Source organism: Syngnathus scovelli, chromosome 12 (assembly GCF_024217435.2).
Source record: "Syngnathus scovelli strain Florida chromosome 12, RoL_Ssco_1.2, whole genome shotgun sequence".
Classification (NCBI taxonomy): Eukaryota; Metazoa; Chordata; class Actinopteri; order Syngnathiformes; family Syngnathidae; genus Syngnathus; species Syngnathus scovelli.
Genome location: NC_090858.1, coordinates 2,952,068 through 2,974,862, shown reverse-complemented (window position 1 = coordinate 2,974,862; position 22,795 = coordinate 2,952,068). Strand labels below are relative to the sequence as shown.

The 22,795-nt window shown below is 42.4% G+C and overlaps 4 protein-coding genes across 9 annotated transcripts; 1 reads left to right on the top strand and 3 right to left on the bottom strand.

The window, feature by feature from the left end:
* The first annotated feature begins 1,439 nt into the window (after positions 1-1,439).
* cuedc2 (CUE domain containing 2) lies at positions 1,440-4,710 on the top strand. The gene is made up of 9 exons (XM_049735686.1): positions 1,440-1,586; positions 2,179-2,265; positions 2,339-2,482; positions 2,658-2,719; positions 2,794-2,924; positions 3,010-3,177; positions 3,270-3,334; positions 3,460-3,520; positions 3,590-4,710. The coding sequence occupies exons 2-9, from the start codon at positions 2,192-2,194 to the stop codon at positions 3,734-3,736; spliced, it is 852 nt and encodes a 283-aa protein (XP_049591643.1). The 5' UTR covers positions 1,440-1,586; positions 2,179-2,191; the 3' UTR covers positions 3,737-4,710.
* hif1an (hypoxia inducible factor 1 subunit alpha inhibitor) lies at positions 3,825-9,637 on the bottom strand. 2 transcript variants are annotated; one of them, XR_007484992.2, is made up of 8 exons: positions 9,201-9,637; positions 7,976-8,226; positions 7,696-7,844; positions 7,475-7,620; positions 7,268-7,374; positions 7,127-7,183; positions 6,446-6,556; positions 3,825-6,240 (listed from the first exon to the last, which is right to left on the bottom strand). XR_007484992.2 is itself a non-coding variant. In XM_049735685.2 (8 exons), the coding sequence occupies exons 1-8, from the start codon at positions 9,384-9,386 to the stop codon at positions 6,172-6,174; spliced, it is 1,083 nt and encodes a 360-aa protein (XP_049591642.1). In that variant the 5' UTR covers positions 9,387-9,636; the 3' UTR covers positions 3,825-6,171. The 2 variants fall into 2 exon arrangements, 1 of the variants encoding a protein (XP_049591642.1); XM_049735685.2 differs by having other exon boundaries at positions 7,120-7,183; positions 9,201-9,636.
* A 2,672-nt stretch (positions 9,638-12,309) lies between these two features.
* wnt8b (wingless-type MMTV integration site family, member 8b) lies at positions 12,310-17,667 on the bottom strand. Of its 2 annotated transcripts, XM_049736496.2 has the most exons (7): positions 17,400-17,667; positions 17,169-17,288; positions 16,394-16,427; positions 15,286-15,424; positions 14,630-14,755; positions 14,406-14,548; positions 12,310-13,222 (listed from the first exon to the last, which is right to left on the bottom strand). In XM_049736496.2, exons 2-7 carry the CDS (start codon positions 17,237-17,239, stop codon positions 12,653-12,655), a joined length of 1,083 nt encoding a protein of 360 aa, XP_049592453.1. In that variant the 5' UTR covers positions 17,240-17,288; positions 17,400-17,667; the 3' UTR covers positions 12,310-12,652. The 2 variants fall into 2 exon arrangements, with proteins under 2 accessions (XP_049592453.1, XP_049592454.1); XM_049736497.1 differs by lacking the exon at positions 17,400-17,667 and having other exon boundaries at positions 17,169-17,320.
* A 1,250-nt stretch (positions 17,668-18,917) lies between these two features.
* scdb (stearoyl-CoA desaturase b) lies at positions 18,918-22,696 on the bottom strand. 4 transcript variants are annotated; one of them, XM_049736493.2, is made up of 6 exons: positions 22,539-22,696; positions 22,229-22,434; positions 21,023-21,153; positions 20,678-20,883; positions 20,381-20,613; positions 18,918-20,017 (listed from the first exon to the last, which is right to left on the bottom strand). In XM_049736493.2, exons 1-6 carry the CDS (start codon positions 22,547-22,549, stop codon positions 19,818-19,820), a joined length of 987 nt encoding a protein of 328 aa, XP_049592450.1. In that variant the 5' UTR covers positions 22,550-22,696; the 3' UTR covers positions 18,918-19,817. The 4 variants fall into 4 exon arrangements, with proteins under 4 accessions (XP_049592450.1, XP_049592452.1, XP_049592451.1 ...); XM_049736495.2 differs by having other exon boundaries at positions 22,557-22,656; XM_049736494.2 differs by having other exon boundaries at positions 22,510-22,611.
* Between the last annotated feature and the right edge of the window lie 99 nt (positions 22,697-22,795).

Genomic DNA, 22,795 nt, shown 5'->3' with positions numbered 1-22,795 from the left:
TGAAGGCACTCTAGCTGAACTGAAAATTGTACGTTAATAGAATAACAGAGCTCCAGCAGACAGCTCTGAGCGTTATTGTCTAAAGTTGGGTAAAGGGTAATTAATTTGGCTCATTCAATGTTTTGTTGATGAGGATTGTAATTTCTTTCTTTTCTTTCTCCACTCTTTGCTCAGACATCCACGCAGTCGAACCCCGGTCGTCATTGTCTGAATGTAAATGTGTCAAATATTCACATGCGGAGGCTCAACGTTGTTGAATGACATGCTCTGTTTTGCTCCCGGCATAAAAATGTCCACAGCTCTGCAAAGGCGCCATTAGCACGTGTTAAGGTTTGACTTGCGCTTGTAAAAGACGCATCATGCCTGTACCCTAAATGTTTTTTTCAACGTTTGTGTGCCGATAACACAAATAAATCATTGTCACTTATACCATTAGGGTTACACTTGTAACACATGGCTTGCTTAATTTCAGCTTGTAAATTGTATACAGAATATAAAATAAGACAAAATGAAAATGTTACATCATTTGATTGTGCTCAAAATATTTCCTGGTGGGAACTTTTACTCGATAAGAACTAAATAGTAATCTTAATAGCCTTCCACATTCAGCTCTGACGAAATTATATATGTACAATTTGTATCCACATCATTAATGTTGACGTGAAGAGGTTCACTTCTTATTAATAACTTTATGCTGCCACCTTGTGTCTGTAAGTTGCTATTGCGCCTCCAGTTCTAATGCATTATACACCTACTCATTGCAACTCAACACTTTACATTACCCTAAATACTAGTATATTTTGCAACTACAACACAATTAGAAACAAAACAAATACTGCAACAACAAAAATATGACCACAAGGGTCATTGAAAGTTCAGCCAAGTTAGATGCTGCTTTATTATGAGAAGAACATTTCTCCTTTAAATAGCACATTGAGCAAGCTGAGAACAAAAAGACAATAGAATGAAATATTAATAGGTGCATGTCTGCATTAAAGATAACAGAGGGTAACTGAGAGCGTCGCTGATCTTGCCTCAGATAACATCTAACTCATGAAGTATGTATAGGCAACTAGTAATTGACATTACTCGAGATCCAGATGGGATCCCACACGACACTTCAAATCGCCGTAAAAATACATTGTCACGTGGCTCAGTTATAATAGCAATAGTTTAATCATTTTAATAGTCTTTAAATGCTTTTAATGGGAAAAATTTACTCACCAACCAATCAGAAGGAGGGAAAGTGTGACGTCACTATGGCCTTGACCATCCATCACCGGGGGACAGTTTCACCCCTAAAATGAGAATATTTCGGGACAGTCTTAAACACAATGACGTAATGAGTAAAAAAAAAAGGTTTTTTTCCACGTCAAAACATTTGCATGCATTTTGTGCTCCGCATTGGTTGAACTGAGCTGTTTACAATGTGAGGAAATGACGTCACAATGTTGTGAATTGCTAATAAGCTTCAACAATCACACTGACAGCCACTAGGAGTCCACAAATTCTACACAAAACATTCTTCTCAGGAATATACTTGAAGCAACGTGAGAAACCTTAATGTCCTCACAATTTCGGACGCAGTAAGTAAACTCAAAATCGATGTCGTTTTGTTTCACAAGCACAGCCTGCTTTGGTTAGCCTCTTAGCTGTTAGCGTATATGCTAACTAACAAAACCCCGGTAGCCTGTTAACAAATATAAACTTACCAGTTATTTCCCGCCCAAGCTGATAGTTGAGGTGAAGATTGACGTCGCCAAGTGAGCAAAAGTTGAGAAAATCCTTCCGTCGTTGCACTAATATGCTGTAAAAACACATACGAGCTTAGCTTTGGGTTAGCATCGCAGCGTCGCCCACTTGCTAACTCTTCCGTGTACTAGCTGAGAATTATTGCTGGATGACAAACTCTCCACACGTGCACTGATTAACGTCCTCATTTCACATCAATAAATGCGCTTTAGATGTTCAATCGAGACCGAGACAAATTATGTATGCAAAGTACTTTATTGTTAAAATTCGAATCTTATCAAACCCCAAAGTGTCATAATAAATTGTTTTGCAACTTGTTCATGTAAGCGTGCCCTATATGGTCTGACGTCAGTGTGGGTGCACTTGGTATGAGGTCAGCGGGACCACTCCCACGCATATAAGCCTGTGTGCATTTCTTTTCTGTAGTTAGAAAACCACCATGGACCTCCACAAAATCATCCACGGTGCGTTGCACGACTTCCTACAGTCTTATATCCCCGATGCAGATCTCAGGTAAACTTTTTCATTTGATCATTTTACATGAACCGTGTGCTTTTGTTAGTAACGCAAACCTTCTTGAATGCAGTGCACTTGATGATGTCCTCTTGTCCTACATCACTGGAGTTTTGGAAGATCTTGGCTCCCAGCAAAGTGTAGAGGAGAACTTTGACGTGGAGGTCTTTGCCGAGATGCTGGAGGCGTACATACCGGGATTTGCAGAAATTGATAGGTCAGAACATACAGGTGTCAAACTCCAGTCGATCCTGTATAATTTAATTTATGTGAGCCTATGTGAAATAGATTTTTTTGTACATTACAATGTAAAAGAAACTAAATGGCTTTCAAACATCACTTTGCACTTTCAAGTAAAGTCCCTGCTGTAACTGAGTATTTTTATGTTGTAGTGTAAAAGTGTGTGAAATGATGTTTAGCCTGGCGTCCACGCTAGCTACAGCTCGCACCTCAGGTACTTCTTAGCTTCTTTTTTTTTTTTTTTCATCGTGAGTAGCCTATTGATGCTCGGCATGTGTTCCTTTCTAGTGGACGGAGAAAACGGCGTGCCAAAGACGGTAGACGGCTCGTTGAAAATCGCCCCTCTCTTACCGAATGAGGCCCCATCTGGCAGGGAAATGCAATGCCTACAAACACAGACAGAGGGCGCCACAGCCAAGGTAATTTTGTCCTCTTCATTTCAATGGGGATTGTTTTCATGGAAAATGTTGAAAGTAGTCGGGCCTGACCTGTGCACATTTCTAGCTCCCCGTGTCCGAATTGGAAAGCCAGGAGCAGCACCTTCTCGAGATGTTCCCCAAGTGTAGTCTGTCGGAAGCCCGCAGCGCTCTGTCCATTGCCAAAGGAGACATGGAGGAAGCCGTGCGCCTCATCATTGAGGGCGACGTCCAACTCAGCCCCACTCCGCTCAATGTGAGTGTCGCCATTTTGGATCATTTATCACCTACGTCGTGCTAATGTTGACACTTGGAGGGAAAAAAAAAACCTACTTTCCGTGGCCTCAGGTAAATCAAGGGAAGAATATTTCATCAGTGGCGGATCAGAAACTGAAAGAAAGCATTCTTGAGAAGTAAGTGAAGCAGTTGATGATTCCAATTGGGTAGTTTAATCGCATATTTAATGGTCACTTGTTGCTAGGAAGACCTCGCCAGGCAGCACAAAGCAAAAGTAAAATTATTTTTCCCCCCCCCGCAGGTACATGCTGGTCGACAACGAGGAGGACAAGAAAACGCATCGACCAGTCGCCCCTAAAGAGGTAAAGTCTGTCCGCCATTTGCAAACGCGTTGCCCGTTTTCACGCGTGCCTTGTTTTCAACTGCGGCAGGCTCCCAAAAAGCTGGTCCGCTACCACAGCAACCAGGTGGTGAGCACCAAAGGAGAACGCTATCAGGTGGTAAAGAAGAACGAGACGGACGACATGAAGAAGACCTACGTCAACCTCAAGCCGGCTCGCAAATATCGATTTCATTGACAGCGCGGTTGGGCTGATATCATCTTGACCTATTTTGTTTTATTTATATAATCGCTCTGGTTTGAATTGGATTTTTTTTTTTTAAATCAAACATGATGTTGTCATGGTCCACAGTGCTTTTTTGTTACATTTTCTTCTGGAATTTTCTTCTTTTTTTTTTTTATTGTTGCATATTTAGTACCTGACTGTTTTTTAACGTTTGTGAGTGTTGAAATGAAGCAACGGTGTTTGCGCGTATATAAGCTATTCGCTACTCGCAAATTCGCCACCAAAGCCTTGTATCATGGAAAAGTAGTGCTTTGGTGCCATCTTGTGACATCTATTTAGACTTATAGGCCGTTTGTGGCAGATTACTATTAACAATTTGTCAAGTTCTAGTGGTGCTTTATATATTTTCCTATTTCAAATACCTTCAAGTACTTGTCACTGACATTTTTTTTTTGTTTTTGCCCTAGCGCAAAAACAACAGACTGACTTCTGATCGTTTGCACTGTGGTTTCCCTTCAGTTAAATAACGCATTGTTATATTATGTTACAGTATTGTGAACTAGTGTTTTGGAGCACTCCATGTTTTAGATTTGCGGGTATATTTATTATTAGATGACTTTTCTATTATTGCACCATGTCTCTGTATTTTTCCAAATGAAATATAAACTAAATAAATGTTGGTGCCTGATGAAAAATATGTCAAAATTGTGGTTTTATCCAAAAGGGGAAAAAAAATTGATAAAGCCACAAAATTTGACATGTTTTTTTTAGACGATAAGCTTGAACAAAAATTGAAGATGCCCAGAACTCAATTGTGATTTTACTGGAATCTCTTTAATTCCTAATTAAATAGCAACAGTGGTGTTTGTGACAGATCTGATGATCGGTTTTACTGTGCCGTGTGCGGTGGCTCTTGACTGAACTTGTAACTCCCTTGCTTTGACGAAAACGCACAATTTATAGTAAAGACTAATTTTGTAGACTAATTTTGTTTCTCTGTGTTCATTTTATTCTTTAATTACAGAAATAGCACAAAAGAGATGAGTTCCATTCAGTAAATAACATAAGTTGTGTAAAAAACACGCAACTCCAAATTTTGTGAAATTGTTTCCATCCATATTCAAACTACAGAAATGAGAGGCAAAAACAAGTGAATCACTGCAAATTCTTATCCCAATTTTTTTTTTTTTCCAGTGTATCGGATTGTTCTTGGTAACAAAACAAAATTTGGAGATAAGTGCTTTCCTGTGTCGTAGCACGTTTGACAATCCAAGCAACAGGAAGTGTAAACAAGCAACAATGAGTCCATTTGTACGATGAGCTTTGGTGAAGCGGCGTTGAGGTTTTTTTTTTTTTTTTTTTTTTAACGGCAGAGAAACAGGTTCTGCAGTTTACGTCACACACAAACCGCCATGAAACTTAACAAGCAGCTTTAAACCTGATCATGGGTGCATCATAAGGCTTAAAAACGAGCCAAACAGTAAATAACTTTCCCAGGAAGACATAACCTGAATGTTGGTGTCATCGCTAAACATATAATCTGCATTTACAATATTATTATTTTTTTAATGATGCCCTTGCTAGTCCTAATCCAATCGTCTTTGAAGTATAAATCCAAAATGATGACGTACTTAACACAGTCGCCTACTTTTGAATATATGCAATACATATAAATGAGGTACAAGGCTGCAATATTTATTTAAAATAATTCAGCTCACGTTAATTCATTTGCTCTAAATTCACCTTGGGGGGAAGCACGCTTTAATACCGTTTACTATAAAAATGGGCAAATATTACAGTTAGCATTATAACAGTTACGTGTGAGGATTTTTTTTAGACATTTCACAGAATTTAGTAGGAACTTGTACCAAAACAAAAAAACATCCTCCATCATCAATAATCACATTTCATTTCCACCGAGCTCACAACGTTATTGAGAGCGATCGGCAAATTGCAACAGCGGTACTGGAAGAGTCACCGAAAGGCAAAGTAGAAGTACTTTGATATTTTAGCTAAGCTAAGTGAGCTAACACAACACCAGAGACTTGCCGTGAACTTGTGAACTTAACTAGGTTACTTATTTGCCTTTGTCAAGCAGCCACACGTACAGAAAATACAAGTTGAACTGCTTTTGAAACGTTAAACTTGACGTTTAACCTCGCCTTCGAAGGCGAGAAAAAAAAATCGCAACTTCATAAGTACAATCGGTCTGCTAGTGGTTTGTCACAGATTCCTCCAAAAGCGATCCTTTATTTATTCTTTTAAATTAGATATTCTGAGAACACTGCTGGGCATAAATAACTAACCTAAACACGCAAAAAGAAAAACTTCTTGTTCAAGTACAGTCAACTCCCGTGAGACGGATAAAGACGATGGCACCGTGAGAAGCGCGATGGTTTCAAGATAGCCATGCAGCGACATAGTCCGAAAGTCAAGATGGCGCAATTTCAAGGCTCACCCTTCTTGTTGGGATCTTCGTATCGTCCTGTGATCATGGTGTTGAGCAACGGTCCCACCTGAGGAAGGAATAGACACAGACAAAATGGAAGTCTCCCCTTCAAAAGTGTGACACGTTGGTGAGCCAAAAGTAGAAAATGGGTTGCTGGCCGGGTCGGACATGCGGCGAGGGATTTTCACACGATGTAGGTGACCTAAATGCAAGTCTGATTCCGCAGTGGTTCGCTGTTTTAACGGCCTAAAAGGAGAAAACAAAGTGCTTACTTGTCGAGGGTCGCCAAGCGCTTCTCCCAACATCTTCTCGATGTTCCTCATGATGGCCACCTTCTGGTGAGCTCGCAGTGGGTATTCTATCCTCTTCGGTGTGGGTGCTCCCTGAACACAGACATCCAGATCATCTCCATTTTACAAAAAGTTAAAAAGTTTGACATTACGAAAAATAATTTCAGCAGTTATGCTATCTGGCTAGTTTTTTTAATGCTCTGTTTTGATCTCACACATTTGGAATTAATAAAAAAGTATTTTACAAACTAATTTCAAGGCCCATGCTTTTGCTAAAATTGCCCCTGCCAACATGGCCGCCACAGAGGCACATCCATGAGTTGGACTGCTAAATGGCTGCTTTAAGATAAATGATAGCGTACCAATGTTTTCACAGACGTAACAATACATACAGTTACAGGCATATATTCTTTATGCTCTGCAAAGAATGAGTCACTGTCCCCACGTAAAGCTGTATGGCTGTATTATACTGCCCCCGGCTGGCCAAGGCGTGCACAGCAGCACCATGTCCATTCAAATGGAGCAAAAATTAGGCCATAACATTTTTTTTTTCTTCTTCAATTTAATCATGTGATTAATCAAATTCTTTACAAAGTAGAATATGAATGCTATTTGATTAAATCATTTCACAATTCAAAACTCCTGAAAATGCATACTTTGTACCAGAAGTTGACTGTGATTGTCACGCCACCACTCAGCAGCGATTCTATGTGATGCCACCTGTTGGAAAGACAAAAAAATAAACAAACTACAAAAAAAAAAAAATTCAAATGTGTATTTGCATAGTGAAAATCGACTTCTTACCAATACATGGGGATGTAGAGCACATCTCCTGGGCCCACAACCGCCTCATAGCCAACAACGTTTTTAAAATTGGGAAACCTACTGTAGTCAGGGTTGTCAAAATCAACCTAGAAATGACAAAAAAAATAAAAATTCAGTCTTCATTGTTGACAGTCACGGTAGCTCGCATTCTTGTCAGGAATGTCAAATGTGTTCATCACGACTTACTTGACTCTGTCTATCACAGGGATGGTGGACAGGGTACGGATAGAGACACTCAAACTGGTCCGGAGGAAAAAGGATGCATCTCTTGTGGCCTTTGATTTGCGCAAAGAAGTTCTGCTGCTCGTCGTAATGCGCCGGCGTCACGTTGCCTGGAGAAGATGACATCGTCACAAAGGAATACCGACGAGGAAGCAAGCGCGTGGGAGAAGCCAAACCCCGCGCACCTTCCATGCCTATGAGCAGGAGGTTGGATGTTAGCTGTCCCCAGTTCATTTTGGCCTGCTGCTTGTTGATCCAGTTCCAGTTGAAACCGAGGAAGTCCAGCACTATCTTCTTCCCGACCGTGTCGTTGAGGGTTTGCTGTAGGTACACCCTGGCCGACGGAGCATATGATGTCATAGAAAGGCTAACAACGGCTACGTCGTTAGACATGCTAATGGAACATTCCCTGTCAAATCATCTGAGGATTATTTTCTCGAGACTCTTCAAAAGATAAAAACTAACCGCTCTTCGCCTCCCATTTGCTGCACTTGCTGCATCCTCTCCACAAACTCGGAGAATTTCATCTCAAGTCGTTGGGACTTGGGGACAAAGTTCTCCACGTTGGCCAATTTCTTCTCGTCGTAGTAAAGGAACTTGTGGTTTTCCGCGATGTAGACGGAGAAGTCGCCGTTGCCGATGTTCTCTTGGAGGTACGAGATGTCCCATTTGAGGGCAGGGTACACCAGGTTTGTGTCTGTTAAAACCACCGGCTCCTGCAAATACATACAGTACTGCTGTATATGGAGTATAAACTTAATTTAAATTGTCTTTTATTGTTTTGGGGAGGAACTTTTAGGTATTAAAAACACTAGTGGTATCAAACATTCCTACTCAAAAACCTCAGAGATTTTTTAAAATATTTAGAATTGTTTATTTTTCTGAGATGAGCCGCCACTGTTCAGTTCATGTTTTGCCACGACTCTTTTGTAAGAAAAAAAGAAAATTAAAAGGCCCCTGGTAGTGAATTGGCAACACTGCTTCAGAACACACACTCTGGACTGAGTTATGATGTTATGACAAAATGGAATGCCGATACACTAAGAGCAGCTTCTCCAAGGTGCAAAGAAAGAGTGCCTGCCATTGGACACCATCGGACACCGTTAAGTTGTGGCCTACGTGACTACGCGAACGTACAACCAAGGCGCGCTCCCGATGCCGCAGGGAGGAAGTTAGAAAACGCGCACAGTGTGAAAAACATGTTTCACGATACGGGAGCGCGCAAGGAGTGCTTTGTGGATCGTGAGGATGAGTGTACACGAACAGAAGAAAATAGAGACGCCCATTAACACGAGCTTGATTGTGATTGGTTAATTATTTTAGCCGTAAATTGGGGGTAAATTAAATATTTTCACGAAGAAAGCTGTGATTTGGGTCATTTCAGCTAAAAAAAAAAGGTTTTTTTTAAACATTGGCACTATTCAGATTATCTTTAGCAGGTTTGGGAATGATTAGTCATATGATGTAGCACATTTTAAAAACAGATGGGAAATATAAATAAATTGAAACCTGAAGCTATTTAAAGTGCCAGTGCAAATGAAGTTCAGATGTCCTAGATGACTTTTCTTACAAAAGCCTCGAGGTTTTGTACTATTATTAACTGGATATAGGTCGCGTTAAGAGTGGAAAACAACAAACAAATGATCCACGGTAATATTAATGGTCATATTAATGCTTGTTGGCTTCTTACCTCGTTGTTGATGAGCATCTCGGCTCTGGGGTCGGTATGCGACAGCCTGGGAATGGGCTTGGTGGAGAACGTATACCTCCGCAGCTGAGAATCGTCCCAAGACGGCTGGTGGATGCCAGAGAAGCCGGCGGTGGCGCTTTCGTTCGCCGCCGGCTTCTCAGCCTCCACGACGGTCGCCGCTGCCATGGTTGCTGGGTCGGACCTGCCTGTGCCACTCCACTGTCCGTCCTCTTCGCCACCGATTTGGGGGCTTTTGTCCTTAAGTCGCCTCACTACCAAGTTACACTCCACCGTGACGCTAATATTTGCGTTTTGGGGGGGATCGATAATTCCTCAAATGATACCGAAACGTCAGCGAGAGGGGACACTTCCCTCCGTTGAGCGTTCTATACTACGCTGAATGGGTGTTTACACACTTGTGTTGACATCCGGAAAACAAACGAGATTAAATGCAAGCGATGTAGCAGAGGTCCCTGATAAATGAAACAGCGACATCTGGCGCAGGGGCGAGGTAATGACACTCGCGTTTATTTATTTTTTACTTTAAAAACATCCATCCACCCAATGAAAACGTCAAGTAGACAAAACCGAGTCAGAGTATCAGTGTCAGAGTATTTTTTAAAGGAAATTTAATACAATTTATTCTTTAAAAATTGGGAGATTTAATAAAAATAAAAGTGTGTTTAACAATGTTTTGTCCCCCCTGCATTACCATTCTGAAGACCCCCGCCCCAAATGTAGAATTTAAACTGTTTTTTTTTTTACTTTTGAATTTAGAAAAACTAAAACGTTTTTGAACGCTAGAGGATGCCCTTGCCTGTATTTTTCTTAAACGAAATGGGATACGTTTACCAAATGGCACATTGGAAAAAAAAATAACCTCACTTGCATGCCGCGTCTCAACATTGATTATCAAAATGGCTAATTGACAGTCGATTAGTTGCCGATTTAATTTTTGATTATTTCTACCTCGTTACCTCCTACGACTGCTGTGCCGTCAATAATAAGCCAATACATGAAATATTATCAAACATAACCAAGTGCCTTTTGAAAGTGATGCCCCTTGACTGGATCTGTAGTCATCTCCGCCCCGCGGGGAGCCTCAACTACCGCCGCTGCGGGCTCCGCGGTGGGTTCCCATGCTCTTGTGTTTCCAGTGCACATCAGTGGGATGAGCTGAGCTTGATCCCTCTGATGCTCCTCTCCTTTCCTTTCTTTCCCCATTCTTGTGTGGATGAGCAGGGAGATTGACCACCCCGTGAGCCCCCCCCCCCCCCCCCCTCTCCCCCAGAACCTTGTGTCTCAATCCTGATAACGAACACACCGCTATTGTCTGTTCTCTATCTGTTGCTCATTTTTTTTCAACTCAACTTCCCCATGGAAGCCAAACGCAGTCAGACAGGTATTTGAGGAATTTGTGACACGGATTCCTCAGATTTTTGGGGTAATGGGAACACATGATAGTGCGCCCTGCATCCTCCCTCCTCTCTTCTTCTTATGTTGGCTTTCTCTCACATTCATATTGACCCTCGCCCCTCTAGGTGTTGTAGGTCCAGAACCCCTAAGCCTTAAATCCTATTAGTCAGGGATTCTTCCAAGCATTAAAAATATTTCCTTTTGCTTGCTACCGAAGAAGAATCAATCATGTTTTGATTTTTTTTCTTTTTAAAGGGAAAACTACTATTTTAAACTTTGGCATCAATAAGGAGGAGGATATTAGCAATTTTGGATAACTTGCTAAATCCGCCATGTTTTGTGAGCAAGACACTGCTTGAAATCCTACACTTCCTGCTCGCTGTCGACCATCTCTCCCCCGCCACCTTGTGCTCATGAACTTTGGAAAATTGGACATGGCAGGGCCGGCCCGCAAACATGGAACTTCAGACCTCTCGGTCGGAGGTCGCGTCGCCTGCCGGGTGGGGGCAAATGTGTGTCTGAGTCGGGATCAACATAAAGTGCTGGTTGACTTTTTTTCTCACACCAGAATATTCGTAATAAATGGGATTCTGCCTTAACTGATCTTAATAATTCATTTAGTGCAGCAAAATGCAAGTTTTTATACGACGCATGTTTACGTAGCTTTAGCATTTAGCTTTGACGGGAGGGGGCAGTTGAGTGTCTACCGGGCAACGTCTGGAATGCTCTGCTTTTCCTGACGAGTGATCCCGTCGGGGGATCATCGTCGGAGGGAGGGGGGGTTCTTTTGATTATCATGATTTGCTAAATAAGATGTCAACAAGGTGTTTCCTTGACACTTTATTAAGCCAAAGGAGGAAGGTGCAGAAACCGCTCCCCCTTTCTTTCTCTATGGGACCTCTAATCTTGTCTTTCTTGTCTGAAGGGTTTGGCCCTCGGTTGCCACTCGCTGGCCCCTGCCAGGTTGGGCCTGGGCACTTCTTCGACTAGCTTGGCAGGCATGTGTTTATAAAAGCCACTTGTTGGGGTACAATACTGGAACTAACTTCTTTTGAGGGAACAGTGTGAATCTGTGTAAAGCCTTTTCCCAAAGTCCTTTAGGAGGCGACGGGCCATTGAGAGCGGCCGAAGAAGGGGGGGGGGATTACCTTCCTCGACAGCGGCGCATTTCCGAGAGAGCTGATTAGCTCCGCGTGCATTGTTAAATCGAGCAAAGGCAGGCCCTAGAGAAGTGAAAGGAGCCAAATAGGTGGGCCCGTCGAGATAAAACAGCCGCAGGAAGCCTTGCACAAGTTTTCCCAACATTCCCCCGCCTCCCCGCCTGAACACAGCGCTAAGGAGGCGCGGCGTGAAAAAGGAGATTAGCATACAAAATTAGAGGCGGGATGATTTTTATAAGGGCGACTTGCCTCATGGCCTCCTCCGTCTGGACAAAGTTAATTAAACTAGTATTAAACAGTAAAGAAACTCGGGCGTTCTTTTGAGGATTACCAAGAGGGAGGGTACAGGAGGAATTTGTTGTGGTGGTGGGGGCAAATTGAGAAAAGCACGACGGAGAGAAGGTGAAGGGTTTTCCTTTCTTTCACGACCCCCACCTCCCTTCCCGACTCCACCTTGAGGACTCTAACTCCGAGCGGCGTTATGTTTACCTCAGAACGAGTCACGAGGTGAGGCGAAATGATATCAGGAAGGATTTATTATTCTTTCATTATAGCTGAATAGAAAATAAACACAACTAAAAATACAACTAAGTGGTGCAATAAATTAACAATGTACAGTACAAAGTGCTTCATCTTATATACATTTAAATACAACAAGGGGGGGGGGCGAGGAACGTCATGGAATAACTTCAGGTGGTCCATAAAAAGGCTCTGTCACTATGTACTTTTTCAAAAACCTAATTGTAATATGCGGAAAAAAAATTCTGTGACAGCAAAAAATCTCTCTTACATGTTTCAAGCAGTTGTCTTGAGATTGTCTTTTTTTTTTTTCCTGGAAATGTACAACTTGTCCGTCCATTTATGACCCAAAGTATTTCAGTGCCTCTTACCGAGCTTGAGGGTCTTGCGTCGCCCGCCCGCACTTTCGTTCCTCCCCCTGGCGCCTCCTTTCTTCACGCAGAAGAATTTGGTCACCGTCTTCCTGCACTGTTCGCACTTGACGGCGCAGCACCAGTGGAACTTACAGTTGCAGCTGGACACCGTCTCGGCCTTGCGCTCCTCCACGGCCAGGCCGCACTCGCCGCACAGCCTCTTACAGCTACGCTTTTCCCACTTGGTCAAGTTCTTGCCCTTCTTCAGGCACTCGCGGCCCTCTGTGCCCGTCAGGCCCAGCGTGCGGTTCTCCAAGCAGTAGTCGGGCGAGTCTTCTAGGTGGACCAGCTCCTTGCGGGAGATGGAGCTGAAGGTCTCGGCTACGGCCCCCCGGTTGGCCGCGCTGTTCCCGGCCCCGCGGAGAAGGTCCACCTTCAGAGCTCTGTGGTACTTTTCCTTCAGATAGTTTCCCACTTCCCTGAAGTCGGGCAGCTGCAGCCAGCAGGTCTGCGTGGTGCAGCTCCCTGATACCCCGTGGCACTTGCACGTCTTCTGCATGGTCCCCTTCACTGCCTGCAGTCGGGATAAAACCGGCCTTAAATAGTGATTGCCAACTTTGAGAGATTGTCCGCCATGCCTTAGGGAAATCATAAATGCTCATAAAAAATAAAAAGTGAATAAGGGTCACTCTGTGACTTTTAATGTGTGTGGCTTTAAAAAGTTGGGCGTGGCCTGTTGACTGACATGGGAGTCAGCCAATGAGAGAGCAGAGCTGGCTGTTATGAGCTCAGGATAACAGCCAGTTGCTAACTGGCTAACTGTTAGCAACTCCTCGGGATAACAGCTAGCTGTTAACTGGCTAACTGTTAGCGAGTACTTGGGCCAACAACTTTTGAAAAGAACAGATTGCGTTCTCAACATAGTGGAGTAAACCAAAAGCCTGAAGAGGTGATGGCTTCGAGGTCCTCGGCTTTGTTTTTGTTGTTGTCTGCCCTTTCTGACTTTAACCAACACAAAACACCTGTCGCTTGAAAAGAGGACGTCGTCTAGTCTTTTTTCTTTTTGTCAATCCAAAAGTTTCACATCGAGTCCCCGTTGCGCCCCTCCCTTGAAAACACTATTTGTTTAGCCCGTTCATTATCATCATGTTTTCCGAGAGTGACAAGACAAAATGGAGAGTCCCATTGACTGGGGGTATCAAAAAAGACCCCCCCTCTCAGCCTTCCCTCTTTCTGTGCCCATTTTTTTCTGTTACAATGATGCTCCAGGTGCCGTGGCGATCCCGGGGCCCGACGGGGGGGTTGCAAAGGCACCGTCAACAAAGAGCACTTCAGCTGCACGCCTGTGGTCCCCTCAGACTACCTCCGGAGCCGGACAAAGCCCAACATAAATGTGGGATCCTTATTGCAAGAATAAACACTTATTTAAAAAACCGGGGGATAATACGGAAGACCGTGCAATGTCTGGCTCCCCTGGATCTCCAATTAGGCTTGCACGCCGGCGATCCTGCAATTCTCCAGGAGAGGGATTGTCATTCAGAGCTAGTAAATAGGCCCTTCTGGTACAGCGAACACACTGTTATGATCGGGGACGAGTGGCACCTCACTTATAGTCGTGTGAAAGGGGATGCTTGGGTGGCACACTCGCAGAGACGGGATTGGGGGGCAGGGTGGAGGAAATCAGCTGGAAGGCCGAGAAGGAGTCCCGAAAAAAAACAGCATCTATATCGCTTATATAAAAATAAAAAATAAAGTACCTTTCTGCCAGCTTCGTTGTTGTGTAAATTCATAGCCGCTCGGGCATCTTGCCCGGTCTCCAAAGCGTCGACAAACTGTTTGGCGATGGCCTCGCCGAAACCGACATTGTCGCTGCAGCCTCCCCACAACCAGCCGTGACCGCCTGGAAGTGAAACACAAACGTTATGAGGTTTCATGATCATTTCTCAAGATTTATTTTACAATACAATCGGAAGTCTCTTACCTCGTTGTCCGTTCCGGCTGTCGTCGCAGCCGCAGTTGTCGAAATCCCCGAGACTGCAGTTCCTGGTCAGCGTGTACATGACGCCGGCTGAGCTGATGGCGTGCACGAACGCCGTCTCCCGATTGGCTGGCAGGGAGACTCATTTAATGATGCTGTTTTATTTTTTTTTTTTACAAACATTCCAGATCCACCTGCAATGTTCCATGTAAATATTGTTTGACCTCATTCACCATATAAATGCCTTGAAGAGGCGGGCCTGGCATGTGATGTCATCGAGTCTGCATGTGAGCGCCTGGGTGTGAGCCGTGGCCGACAGCAGCTGTTGCTCGAGTGTGTAAATAATTGATATAACTGCCGATTTGCCATTTAAAATAAAAAAAAACATTTTAAAATCCAGAATTGTATTTTTATTGTCCTTAATAAAAGCTCTGCTGAATTTCATTCCATAAGCATAGCAACAGGCCTTCTCCCTGATGCTAATCGACTTTGTGTGTCGCATTCACGACAGCGCTGATTTAGTGAGAGCGCTTGGATTAGTGTGTTTGTTTTGGCACATGCAGAAGAGAATGTAACAGTCCCATACTGGCCCATAAAGGTGGCTTTGGAAAACGCTGTTTCAGCGTTTAATCCAGATTGCTTCATGTGCTAGCACTTACCGCTACGCAGGCTGCTGTGCGTGGACAACTGCAGAGCTCTCTCAGGGCAGTTCCAGCGATCCCACGCAAATTGGGACTTGCACTCCTCGATGCCGCTCTGGGCCCCCGCCGCCACACTGCTGGAATAGATCAGGTACGCCTGCACGTGACACAACCAGTGAAGCTTTGAGATTTGGATGGCTTTTTTTTTTTTTTTTTGCCCTTCCATGTAGGAGAGCCAAAGTCAGTTATTTTTCAGCTATTTATTGAATAGTGGGAGATCATAGTAAGCAGTCAAGCAGAAGCTGCTGTCGACCACGGCTCAGGCCCAAACAGTCACGCGTAGCCACCCTAACCAGGCAATGCCTCTTTAATGCACCTGAATTAAAATTTGTGAAATTTGTACCTCTATTTTCACACTTTTTGACCGATTCAAAGTGTTACAAATTGAATGTCCATTTTGGTTAATTTTTAAAAATATTTTTAAACTGAAAGTGCAAAATTAACTATTGAGGGGTTACATAAATCAATTGCATTATTATTATTATTATCTTTAATTTTTACATTTTATGAGCAATTCAAACTGTTCAAATCATCGCTATTCCATTTCTGTCCAAATTATAACAAATAAATATATATTAATCATTCTAACGCTCACCAATAGTCAGCAGACCCATTCCTAATTTCTGCTGGAATTTTAAAATTGATTTCTATCATTGTGGCGGAATTAAGAGGCGGCTCGGGCACCCAATCAACTGCACTATGAGCGTGTGAATGATCATATGGCTAATATGTCTCAAGTGGCTTTTTTTTTTTTTTTGCTTGCTTGCTTGGGTGGAGTGTAGAAGCTCACACACACATAGGGGCCCAGGTTCTCGCTAATGATGACCACCCACTAAAGCAATAGCTGCCCTTGCCTCTTAACACATTCACACACACACACGCACACAAACCTCTCAATAAGGTCAAGTGTACGCATGCAGGAGGGGAAAGAATGAGGACGAATATGGCTGCATTAATCCCACGCAAGAACCACACAAAAACAAGAACACACGCACACAGTGATGAAAAAGCAGGAGCATATTTTCTCTGGGGATGGGAAGGAGAGATCAAAAGGAAGTTGGCTTACCTTGGGTCCAGTCATCAAGAAATTATTCACTGACCTGGAAAAGGAGACAGCTTATTCAACTCCGGGAAGCTCAGTGTCCATAACACATTCCCGCTCATTAGCGCATGGGAAACTGTCACACACAACCGATATGGACGGAAATATCCCATAATAGTCGCCGTGCTGATGCCATTCCTACACATTAGTGACAAGTTGGTTACATTCATCGGGAAGTGTGGGAAATCAGTTCAAGTCACTTGGAGGGGAGGTAAGTGAAGTTGATGAGGAAGCAGATAGTTGCTATCACAGGACTTTTTTTTTTTAATAAACAATGATCAGATTGGATTAAAAACTAAAATTGTATCAGCAATTTCAGTACCCGATATCAAAAAATTAATTGCTCCATGATGTCAGTAATTGAAAACACTTCTCAAATGATCTTTTTCCATTGAAGTGAATGGAAATGTTCTTAATCTGTTCCAGCTCTCCACAACAATTTTTTTTATAAACACCATTTGCTTTATAGAAAATATAGAATAAATAAATTAAATGGATTGCATTAAACAGTTTTTGTGTGACAATTTATTACTTCCATTCAGTGTGTATCTAACTTTTATTATCTAATTTGCTTGCTTATACCTATGATTTGCATATTTCTTTACATTATTAAAATTCCCTTTTTACTATCTTACAACTTGTTTACTAATAGACTAAAATGAACTCAAATTAACTTGATGCACTTTAATGCAAAATGCGCACGCATGCAGAAAGCGGATATGAGACGGTTTCCACTCACCAGCAGCAGTAGGACCTCATGTGCGCCAGCAGGATGAAAATGTAGAAGCAAACCTCCCAATGCATGAACATGCTGACAGGTGACGAAGGAGATGGAGACTGAAGAGCTTCTCCTGCAAAACTGGAAGAAGAGGATGAGGAGGGGGTGCTCTGAAATGGAGCCACTCTCTTCCTCAACAAGAGATTATCTGCTTAATTAAAGATTGCCCCCCCCCCCCCTCCTTCTTCTTACCCTCGCGGCCAATCCCAAGAGTCGCGGTTGGAGAAGACTGAGATGATCAAAAGGGGCACCCTGGGCCTCGAGGGCCGGCCGGCCGGCCAGGACGATCTGCTTAATCCACGATTAAAGGGGGAAAAGTGCAACACTCATGCATGTTTTTGGTTAGATATACAAATTGTGTTTGTGATTCAATTGCGTCAAGGCGGTGACGATGTTTTTTTTTTCTTCTTCTTTACTCACATTTGCGCGCTGTTCAGGCGGTCGTGGTGCGTTTAATTAATTTGGAAATGGAGCGCTATCTGTAAAATCCTTATTTTAAAAAGTATTTTTAATTTTTTTATTCCCCCTGCCATACAAAATGCAGAAAAAAATGTATTAAATGATTAGTTGCATTGGGTTCTCTGTTTGGAACAACTTACACTTTTTTTATTTAAAAAAAAAATCTAAATGCTCTTAAACAAAATATATCAAAATCAATGTTTAATATTCTGGCCACGGATTGTGACTTAATTTTTAATCTTTAAACACTTGTTAAAATCTTCTTAAAAACAAATAAATTATTTATTGTTATTCATGTTTCAAGTCAGATTAGTAAATTTACAACAGCTTCAATTCATACGACGGCAAAATCTGCATACTTAAATTGGAGCGCGCAGCACTATCCTCAAAACTGCAGTTTACAGAAAAATTCTACTAGACCACAAAAGGATCAAACATTTTTTTAGAAAAAAAAAAAAACAAACTGCGAGTGTTCGTAAATCCCCGAATCCACGCAGGTTCCTTTCCGTGGAAATCCAATCTTCTTGTGTGCAAATTAGGATTAGCACAAAATACTTTCAAAGGATGTTTTGGATTAAGATACAAAGAGAGATGCTTAAAAGAAGGGATTCAAGTTTTTTTTTTTTTTTAATGCATTACAAATGAAGGCTGTGGCCACTACATTAAGTACAACCAAATGAAATAATTATATTCACATTGAATCCTGCAAATACGTCATCGCTGTTTTTATGCTTTTTATTTTGTAATCAGTCGAGAACTGGAGGCTAAATTAGGCGCCGATATATTTTCTTATGGATAATTTATTTTAGAGTATTCAATAACTGAGGACGACAGTACGGAGATATCTTGAAGTTTGAGGCACTATTGGCCTGTACGTAGCATTATTTGTCCAGCAGAGGGCGCTACCACACAGCAGCTCTATTAGCCTCCCATACATTTTCTTTGGCGTCCTTTGTTACTATCTGATTCCACGGCGTTGAAAAACGGACTTCTGTTTTGACGACTAATAGTGACACCGTCAAACGAAGAATGTCCAACAAACGAGACAGAACTGCGTGTGGCGCTATCTGAAAAATGCGCAGTGAGATAGTGACGCATGTGCACACCATTTTTTTTTTTTTTTTGCATGAGCGTGTGTCATACAGGAGTTCCCTGATTAAGATCGTCAGGTCGAGTGCTCAATTTACGCGGACAAGATGTCCCACAAAAACTTTGTGCGTGTGTGCAAGTCCAACGAGATAACAAGTAATATGTCAGGTATAAAAATGTGTTTATTTTTTATAATACACATTCTCTGAAAAGCTTTGGCTTTTTTTTTTGTTGATCAGTGAACACAAAAGAATGTCTAAGGAACACTTTTAGTCAAATGTGCATTTGTTTATATTAGTAGTAAACCATATTAATTTCCCACACGTGACCATACCTGACATTCTTATCTGATCAACGTTTATCTTTAAATCAAAAATAACATCTTAAACATACCAGGGAGAGGCACCTGTGCTTGGTGCGCTCACATAAACTCATTGACTTCTAGTTTCGAACAACAAGGTAAGCATTGTATTTAATTCACATGTCAAATTGCTGTAGTTTAGTACGGCTATTGTTTTTTATATAATGTGGAGAAGAAAAAAATGTCTGAATTAGAGGGGTCTGTAATTGTAAAATTGTATTTGACAGATTATTTTGTATTTATGGTCCAAAATAAAAGCAAAAATAAACTCCCACTATGTGGACGGGTTCTTAACCATAAACATAATTAAATCAAAATTGGCACGGTTGTTAATAAATATCACATAAATTAATTCACGATTCTGCAATTCACTGAATTCGTCAACACATTTCACATTCACCACTGCACAGTCAACATGTCGAAATCGAACAAATGTATAGAGTGCAAGGTGCAAATTAGTTTTTTTTTAACTTAGCGATTTAACCTTCAAATGTTCCAATACGACTCATGATCAACTTGAACGATCAGGTACTCGAAACAGTACCTGCTAGAAACGTGTCACTCCTGTGCAGCGGAAAAGGACAAAAATGAATCTCAATAAACCAGCCCGATATCATCCCGTCGTTATTGATTTGGTATGTGAATGAAAGTTATTGCCTGTCTCTCTCCTCATAATCATCACCATCATAATAAAGTCCAACTTAGCCATTTTTAGCGCTCCCGTCGCCCGTCCGATGCACGCGGGCCGCTATCATCTCTTTGGACGCCATTTTGCGTTCGCTGGCCAGACGCAGGAAGCACATGAGGTTGATGAAGGCAGTAGTGAGGTTGAGCCTGCAGCCGAATTCGCTGGTGGCGTAGTCGAAAGGGAACGTGTGGTGGTAGTTATGGAAGCCTTCCCCTGGGAACGAAACAAAGAGAGTCAAAAATGCTGACTCAGGCTAGCCACGTTCACAACAAAGCAGTTGTTTGGCTAATTGTGAACAATTCTTCAAAGTTTTTTACCAAGTGCTCTTTTCAGGCATTTTATTGCTTTTCCCGGTTAAAGTTTATGATCAAACTGAAGTTTTAAAAAAAGAGAACATGTATGGCAACATAGCGTTGCCATAATTGCTAGCTTGATGCTAACTATATTCCATTTTATATACATGACGCTCAATGACATCAGCATTTTTCCCCATCCTTGATTGGTTGTTTCAGGCAACTTCAGAGTCTAAAAAAAAATAAAAAAAAACTCTAATTGACAGCTAAAGCGTTCTCCTACCTATGGCGCTGAAGGCCACAAAGTTGTTCTCCCTGGGGTTGATGGTGTGATCGTACGGCCTGTTGCCCCACATGTGCGCGGCGCTGTTGACCAGCCAAGTGGCGTTGAGTCCGACGGTGTACCTCAGCAACCCGGGCAGGAAGTAACCCACTAGGAGGGACTCGCCCCAGAAGTACCAGGGCACCAACATCGGCACCAGGAAGCACAAGATCAAAACAGAGAGCTTGTAGTGCCTGAAATCAAGTACGGAATTATTTCATGAGTGCTTGTTGCTAGGCAGAAAACAGCAGTCTTTACCTTCGTTGAAACATGACTACTTTATCGGCCTTCAGGTCTGACAGATCCAGTTTTCGGCCCTTCTCTGTGACGTCAGGGTGCTTGCGAACCAGCAGCCAGCCGATGTGCGAGAAAAAGAAGCCCCGCTTGGCATTGTGGGGGTCGGCGTCCGTCTCCGAATACTTGTGATGGACGCGGTGGTCCCTCGCCCACTCGAAAATGTCGTTCTGAATAATTTTGGATACCAAACATTAATGAAAAGTTTTCCAATTCTTTTGGGGCAGCAGAGAAAAAAAGATGAGTCAGAAATTTATCAACAGTCTGTTTGTGTAGTTGCATCATGTGTGTTTAAAGTTACATATGTACCTGGAAGGCCATGGAGTTGGCAAGAGCCAGGAATACCCTGAGGGTCGTTGAAGCCTTGTAGGATCTGTGGCTCCATAACCTGTGTGCACCCGCCGTCACGCCCAGAGCGCTGAAGAAGAAACACGCGGCAGCTGGTGGGAAGAGAAATGACACAGTGTCACTATTGGACCCGACCTTTGGGACTGATTGTGAGGTCAGGTGTGCAGTTTGTTGTTGTCTGCTCGCAACGGGCACAAGGGACCTTCTGGCAGCCGAAGACAAATTGTCACGCGGCTCACAATGGAATGTCTATGGGAGAGCTGATTGTGCTTTGTCTTCCACTGTGCAATAATATGCAGCCCAGCATTGCTAAAGACAAGCGGTGGGGAGGGGAGGGGGAGCAGATGAGGGACAAAGTGAAGACTGTTGAGGAATTTGTGAAATGCAACCACAGTCTGCTGTATCGAGTTAAATTGTTAGATGCATCTTAGTGATGCAAATAATGGGGTCAATTTTTGGCATTGAGATATCTTTAATCCGTTACTGCTCCACCAAAACAGCACTGAATTGCATAAAACGTAACAAAACATAACAAAATGTAAATACGTATGTACTTTGTGTAGGTTGTGTGCCTTTAAAGGGTGTGGCCTCGTGAGTGTCATCAGGAACTGGAGTCAATAAGTTTGCGTGTGAGCATCCGTGCATAAGTAGTGGCCTACAGCAGCTCCATGTGACGGTTATCATTTTAAATTTGTTTATTAAAACAACTTTAACACGTGAATGTGTTTGAACAAACCATCTATAAATTATTTTGCAATGTGTTTGTCCCGCTATGGCCCAAAATTATTATGATGCAATTCAACTCCAGTCTTGTAGATGGCAGTAATGTACTTCACAAAATTGTTGCAATAAATAAAGCCACCCCAAACACACACAAATTCCATTAAAAGTAATATATTTAGAAAAAAAAAGTTTTGGGGATATGAATTAAATGATAATACTGCTTCCACAAGATGAAAAAACAATCAAATTGCATCCTTGGCAGAGGTCACAAGAAAAAACAATAACATTATATTCATACATATTACTTAATTATGTTTGGAAATTATTCAAAATTCCCTTTGATCTTAGGGCAATAAAAAGTTTTGCATTTTTAATAGTGTCACACTTACTTTACATTTCTTAAGAACGATTATTAATGAAAATAATAAACAATTGCATACTTACTCCAGGCAAGCGTGAGTTTGTAAGCTGTCGGAATGAGGAGGACTCCGTAGAGAGCGCCTGCGTGCAGAACCGCCATGAGCCAGATGTTTCTCCACACCAGCGTCCTGGGTGGCTTGGGACCGACTTTCTCCACATAAGTATGGTCAAACGCATCCTCCGTCGACATGCTTGTGCTCTTGTCATGAGGGCTGCTCTCGGCCATTTGGCTGCAGAGGTCCCGCAAATGACAGTTGGCAAAGCGCCGGCCGCACCCACAGATATTAAAATACAGTTTGATTGACATTTACAGCAAGAGTCGGCTTTGATTTACGTGTGTGCCATTGCTCACTGCGCAGAGATCCAAAGGAGGTCCAGCAGGGAATGACGCGTCAATGAATGAAGTCCTCTTTATCATGCTGTGTGTGCGCTTGTTGGGGAGTTGCGAATGTCCTATTGGTTCTTTTCTTATCTGATGTTATGTGACTGTATGACTTGGCATTAGATTTAGAACAGTCAACAAGACTTTCCCGTGTTTATCTTAAACGCGAAGAGGCGCTATTAAAAAGCCGTCGAAAGTCAAAATAAACA

Excerpts from the sequence above, each read along its gene's own strand:
- cuedc2 (XM_049735686.1), top strand. The coding sequence starts at position 2,192 with ATGGACCTCCACAAAATCATCCACGGTGCGTTGCACGACTTCCTACAG. Across the intron at positions 2,925-3,009 it reads CAGAGGGCGCCACAGCCAAG|CTCCCCGTGTCCGAATTGGA; the intron begins GTAATTTTGTCC and ends GCACATTTCTAG. Across the intron at positions 3,178-3,269 it reads TCAGCCCCACTCCGCTCAAT|GTAAATCAAGGGAAGAATAT; the intron begins GTGAGTGTCGCC and ends CCGTGGCCTCAG.
- wnt8b (XM_049736496.2), bottom strand. The coding sequence starts at position 17,239 with ATGTTCATGCATTGGGAGGTTTGCTTCTACATTTTCATCCTGCTGGCG. Across the intron at positions 14,549-14,629 it reads CAGCCGGAACGGACAACGAG|GCGGTCACGGCTGGTTGTGG; the intron begins GTAAGAGACTTC and ends TTTCACTTCCAG. Across the intron at positions 13,223-14,405 it reads ACAACGAAGCTGGCAGAAAG|GCAGTGAAGGGGACCATGCA; the intron begins GTACTTTATTTT and ends TCCCGACTGCAG.
- scdb (XM_049736491.2), bottom strand. The coding sequence starts at position 22,511 with ATGTCAATCAAACTGTATTTTAATATCTGTGGGTGCGGCCGGCGCTTT. Across the intron at positions 20,614-20,677 it reads GTAGTCATGTTTCAACGAAG|GCACTACAAGCTCTCTGTTT; the intron begins GTAAAGACTGCT and ends ACTTGATTTCAG. Across the intron at positions 20,018-20,380 it reads TGTGGCCTTCAGCGCCATAG|GGGAAGGCTTCCATAACTAC; the intron begins GTAGGAGAACGC and ends TTTCGTTCCCAG.
- hif1an (XM_049735685.2), bottom strand. The coding sequence starts at position 9,386 with ATGGCAGCGGCGACCGTCGTGGAGGCTGAGAAGCCGGCGGCGAACGAA. Across the intron at positions 8,227-9,200 it reads AGATGCTCATCAACAACGAG|GAGCCGGTGGTTTTAACAGA; the intron begins GTAAGAAGCCAA and ends ATGTATTTGCAG. Across the intron at positions 7,375-7,474 it reads CCTGTGATAGACAGAGTCAA|GTTGATTTTGACAACCCTGA; the intron begins GTAAGTCGTGAT and ends TGTCATTTCTAG.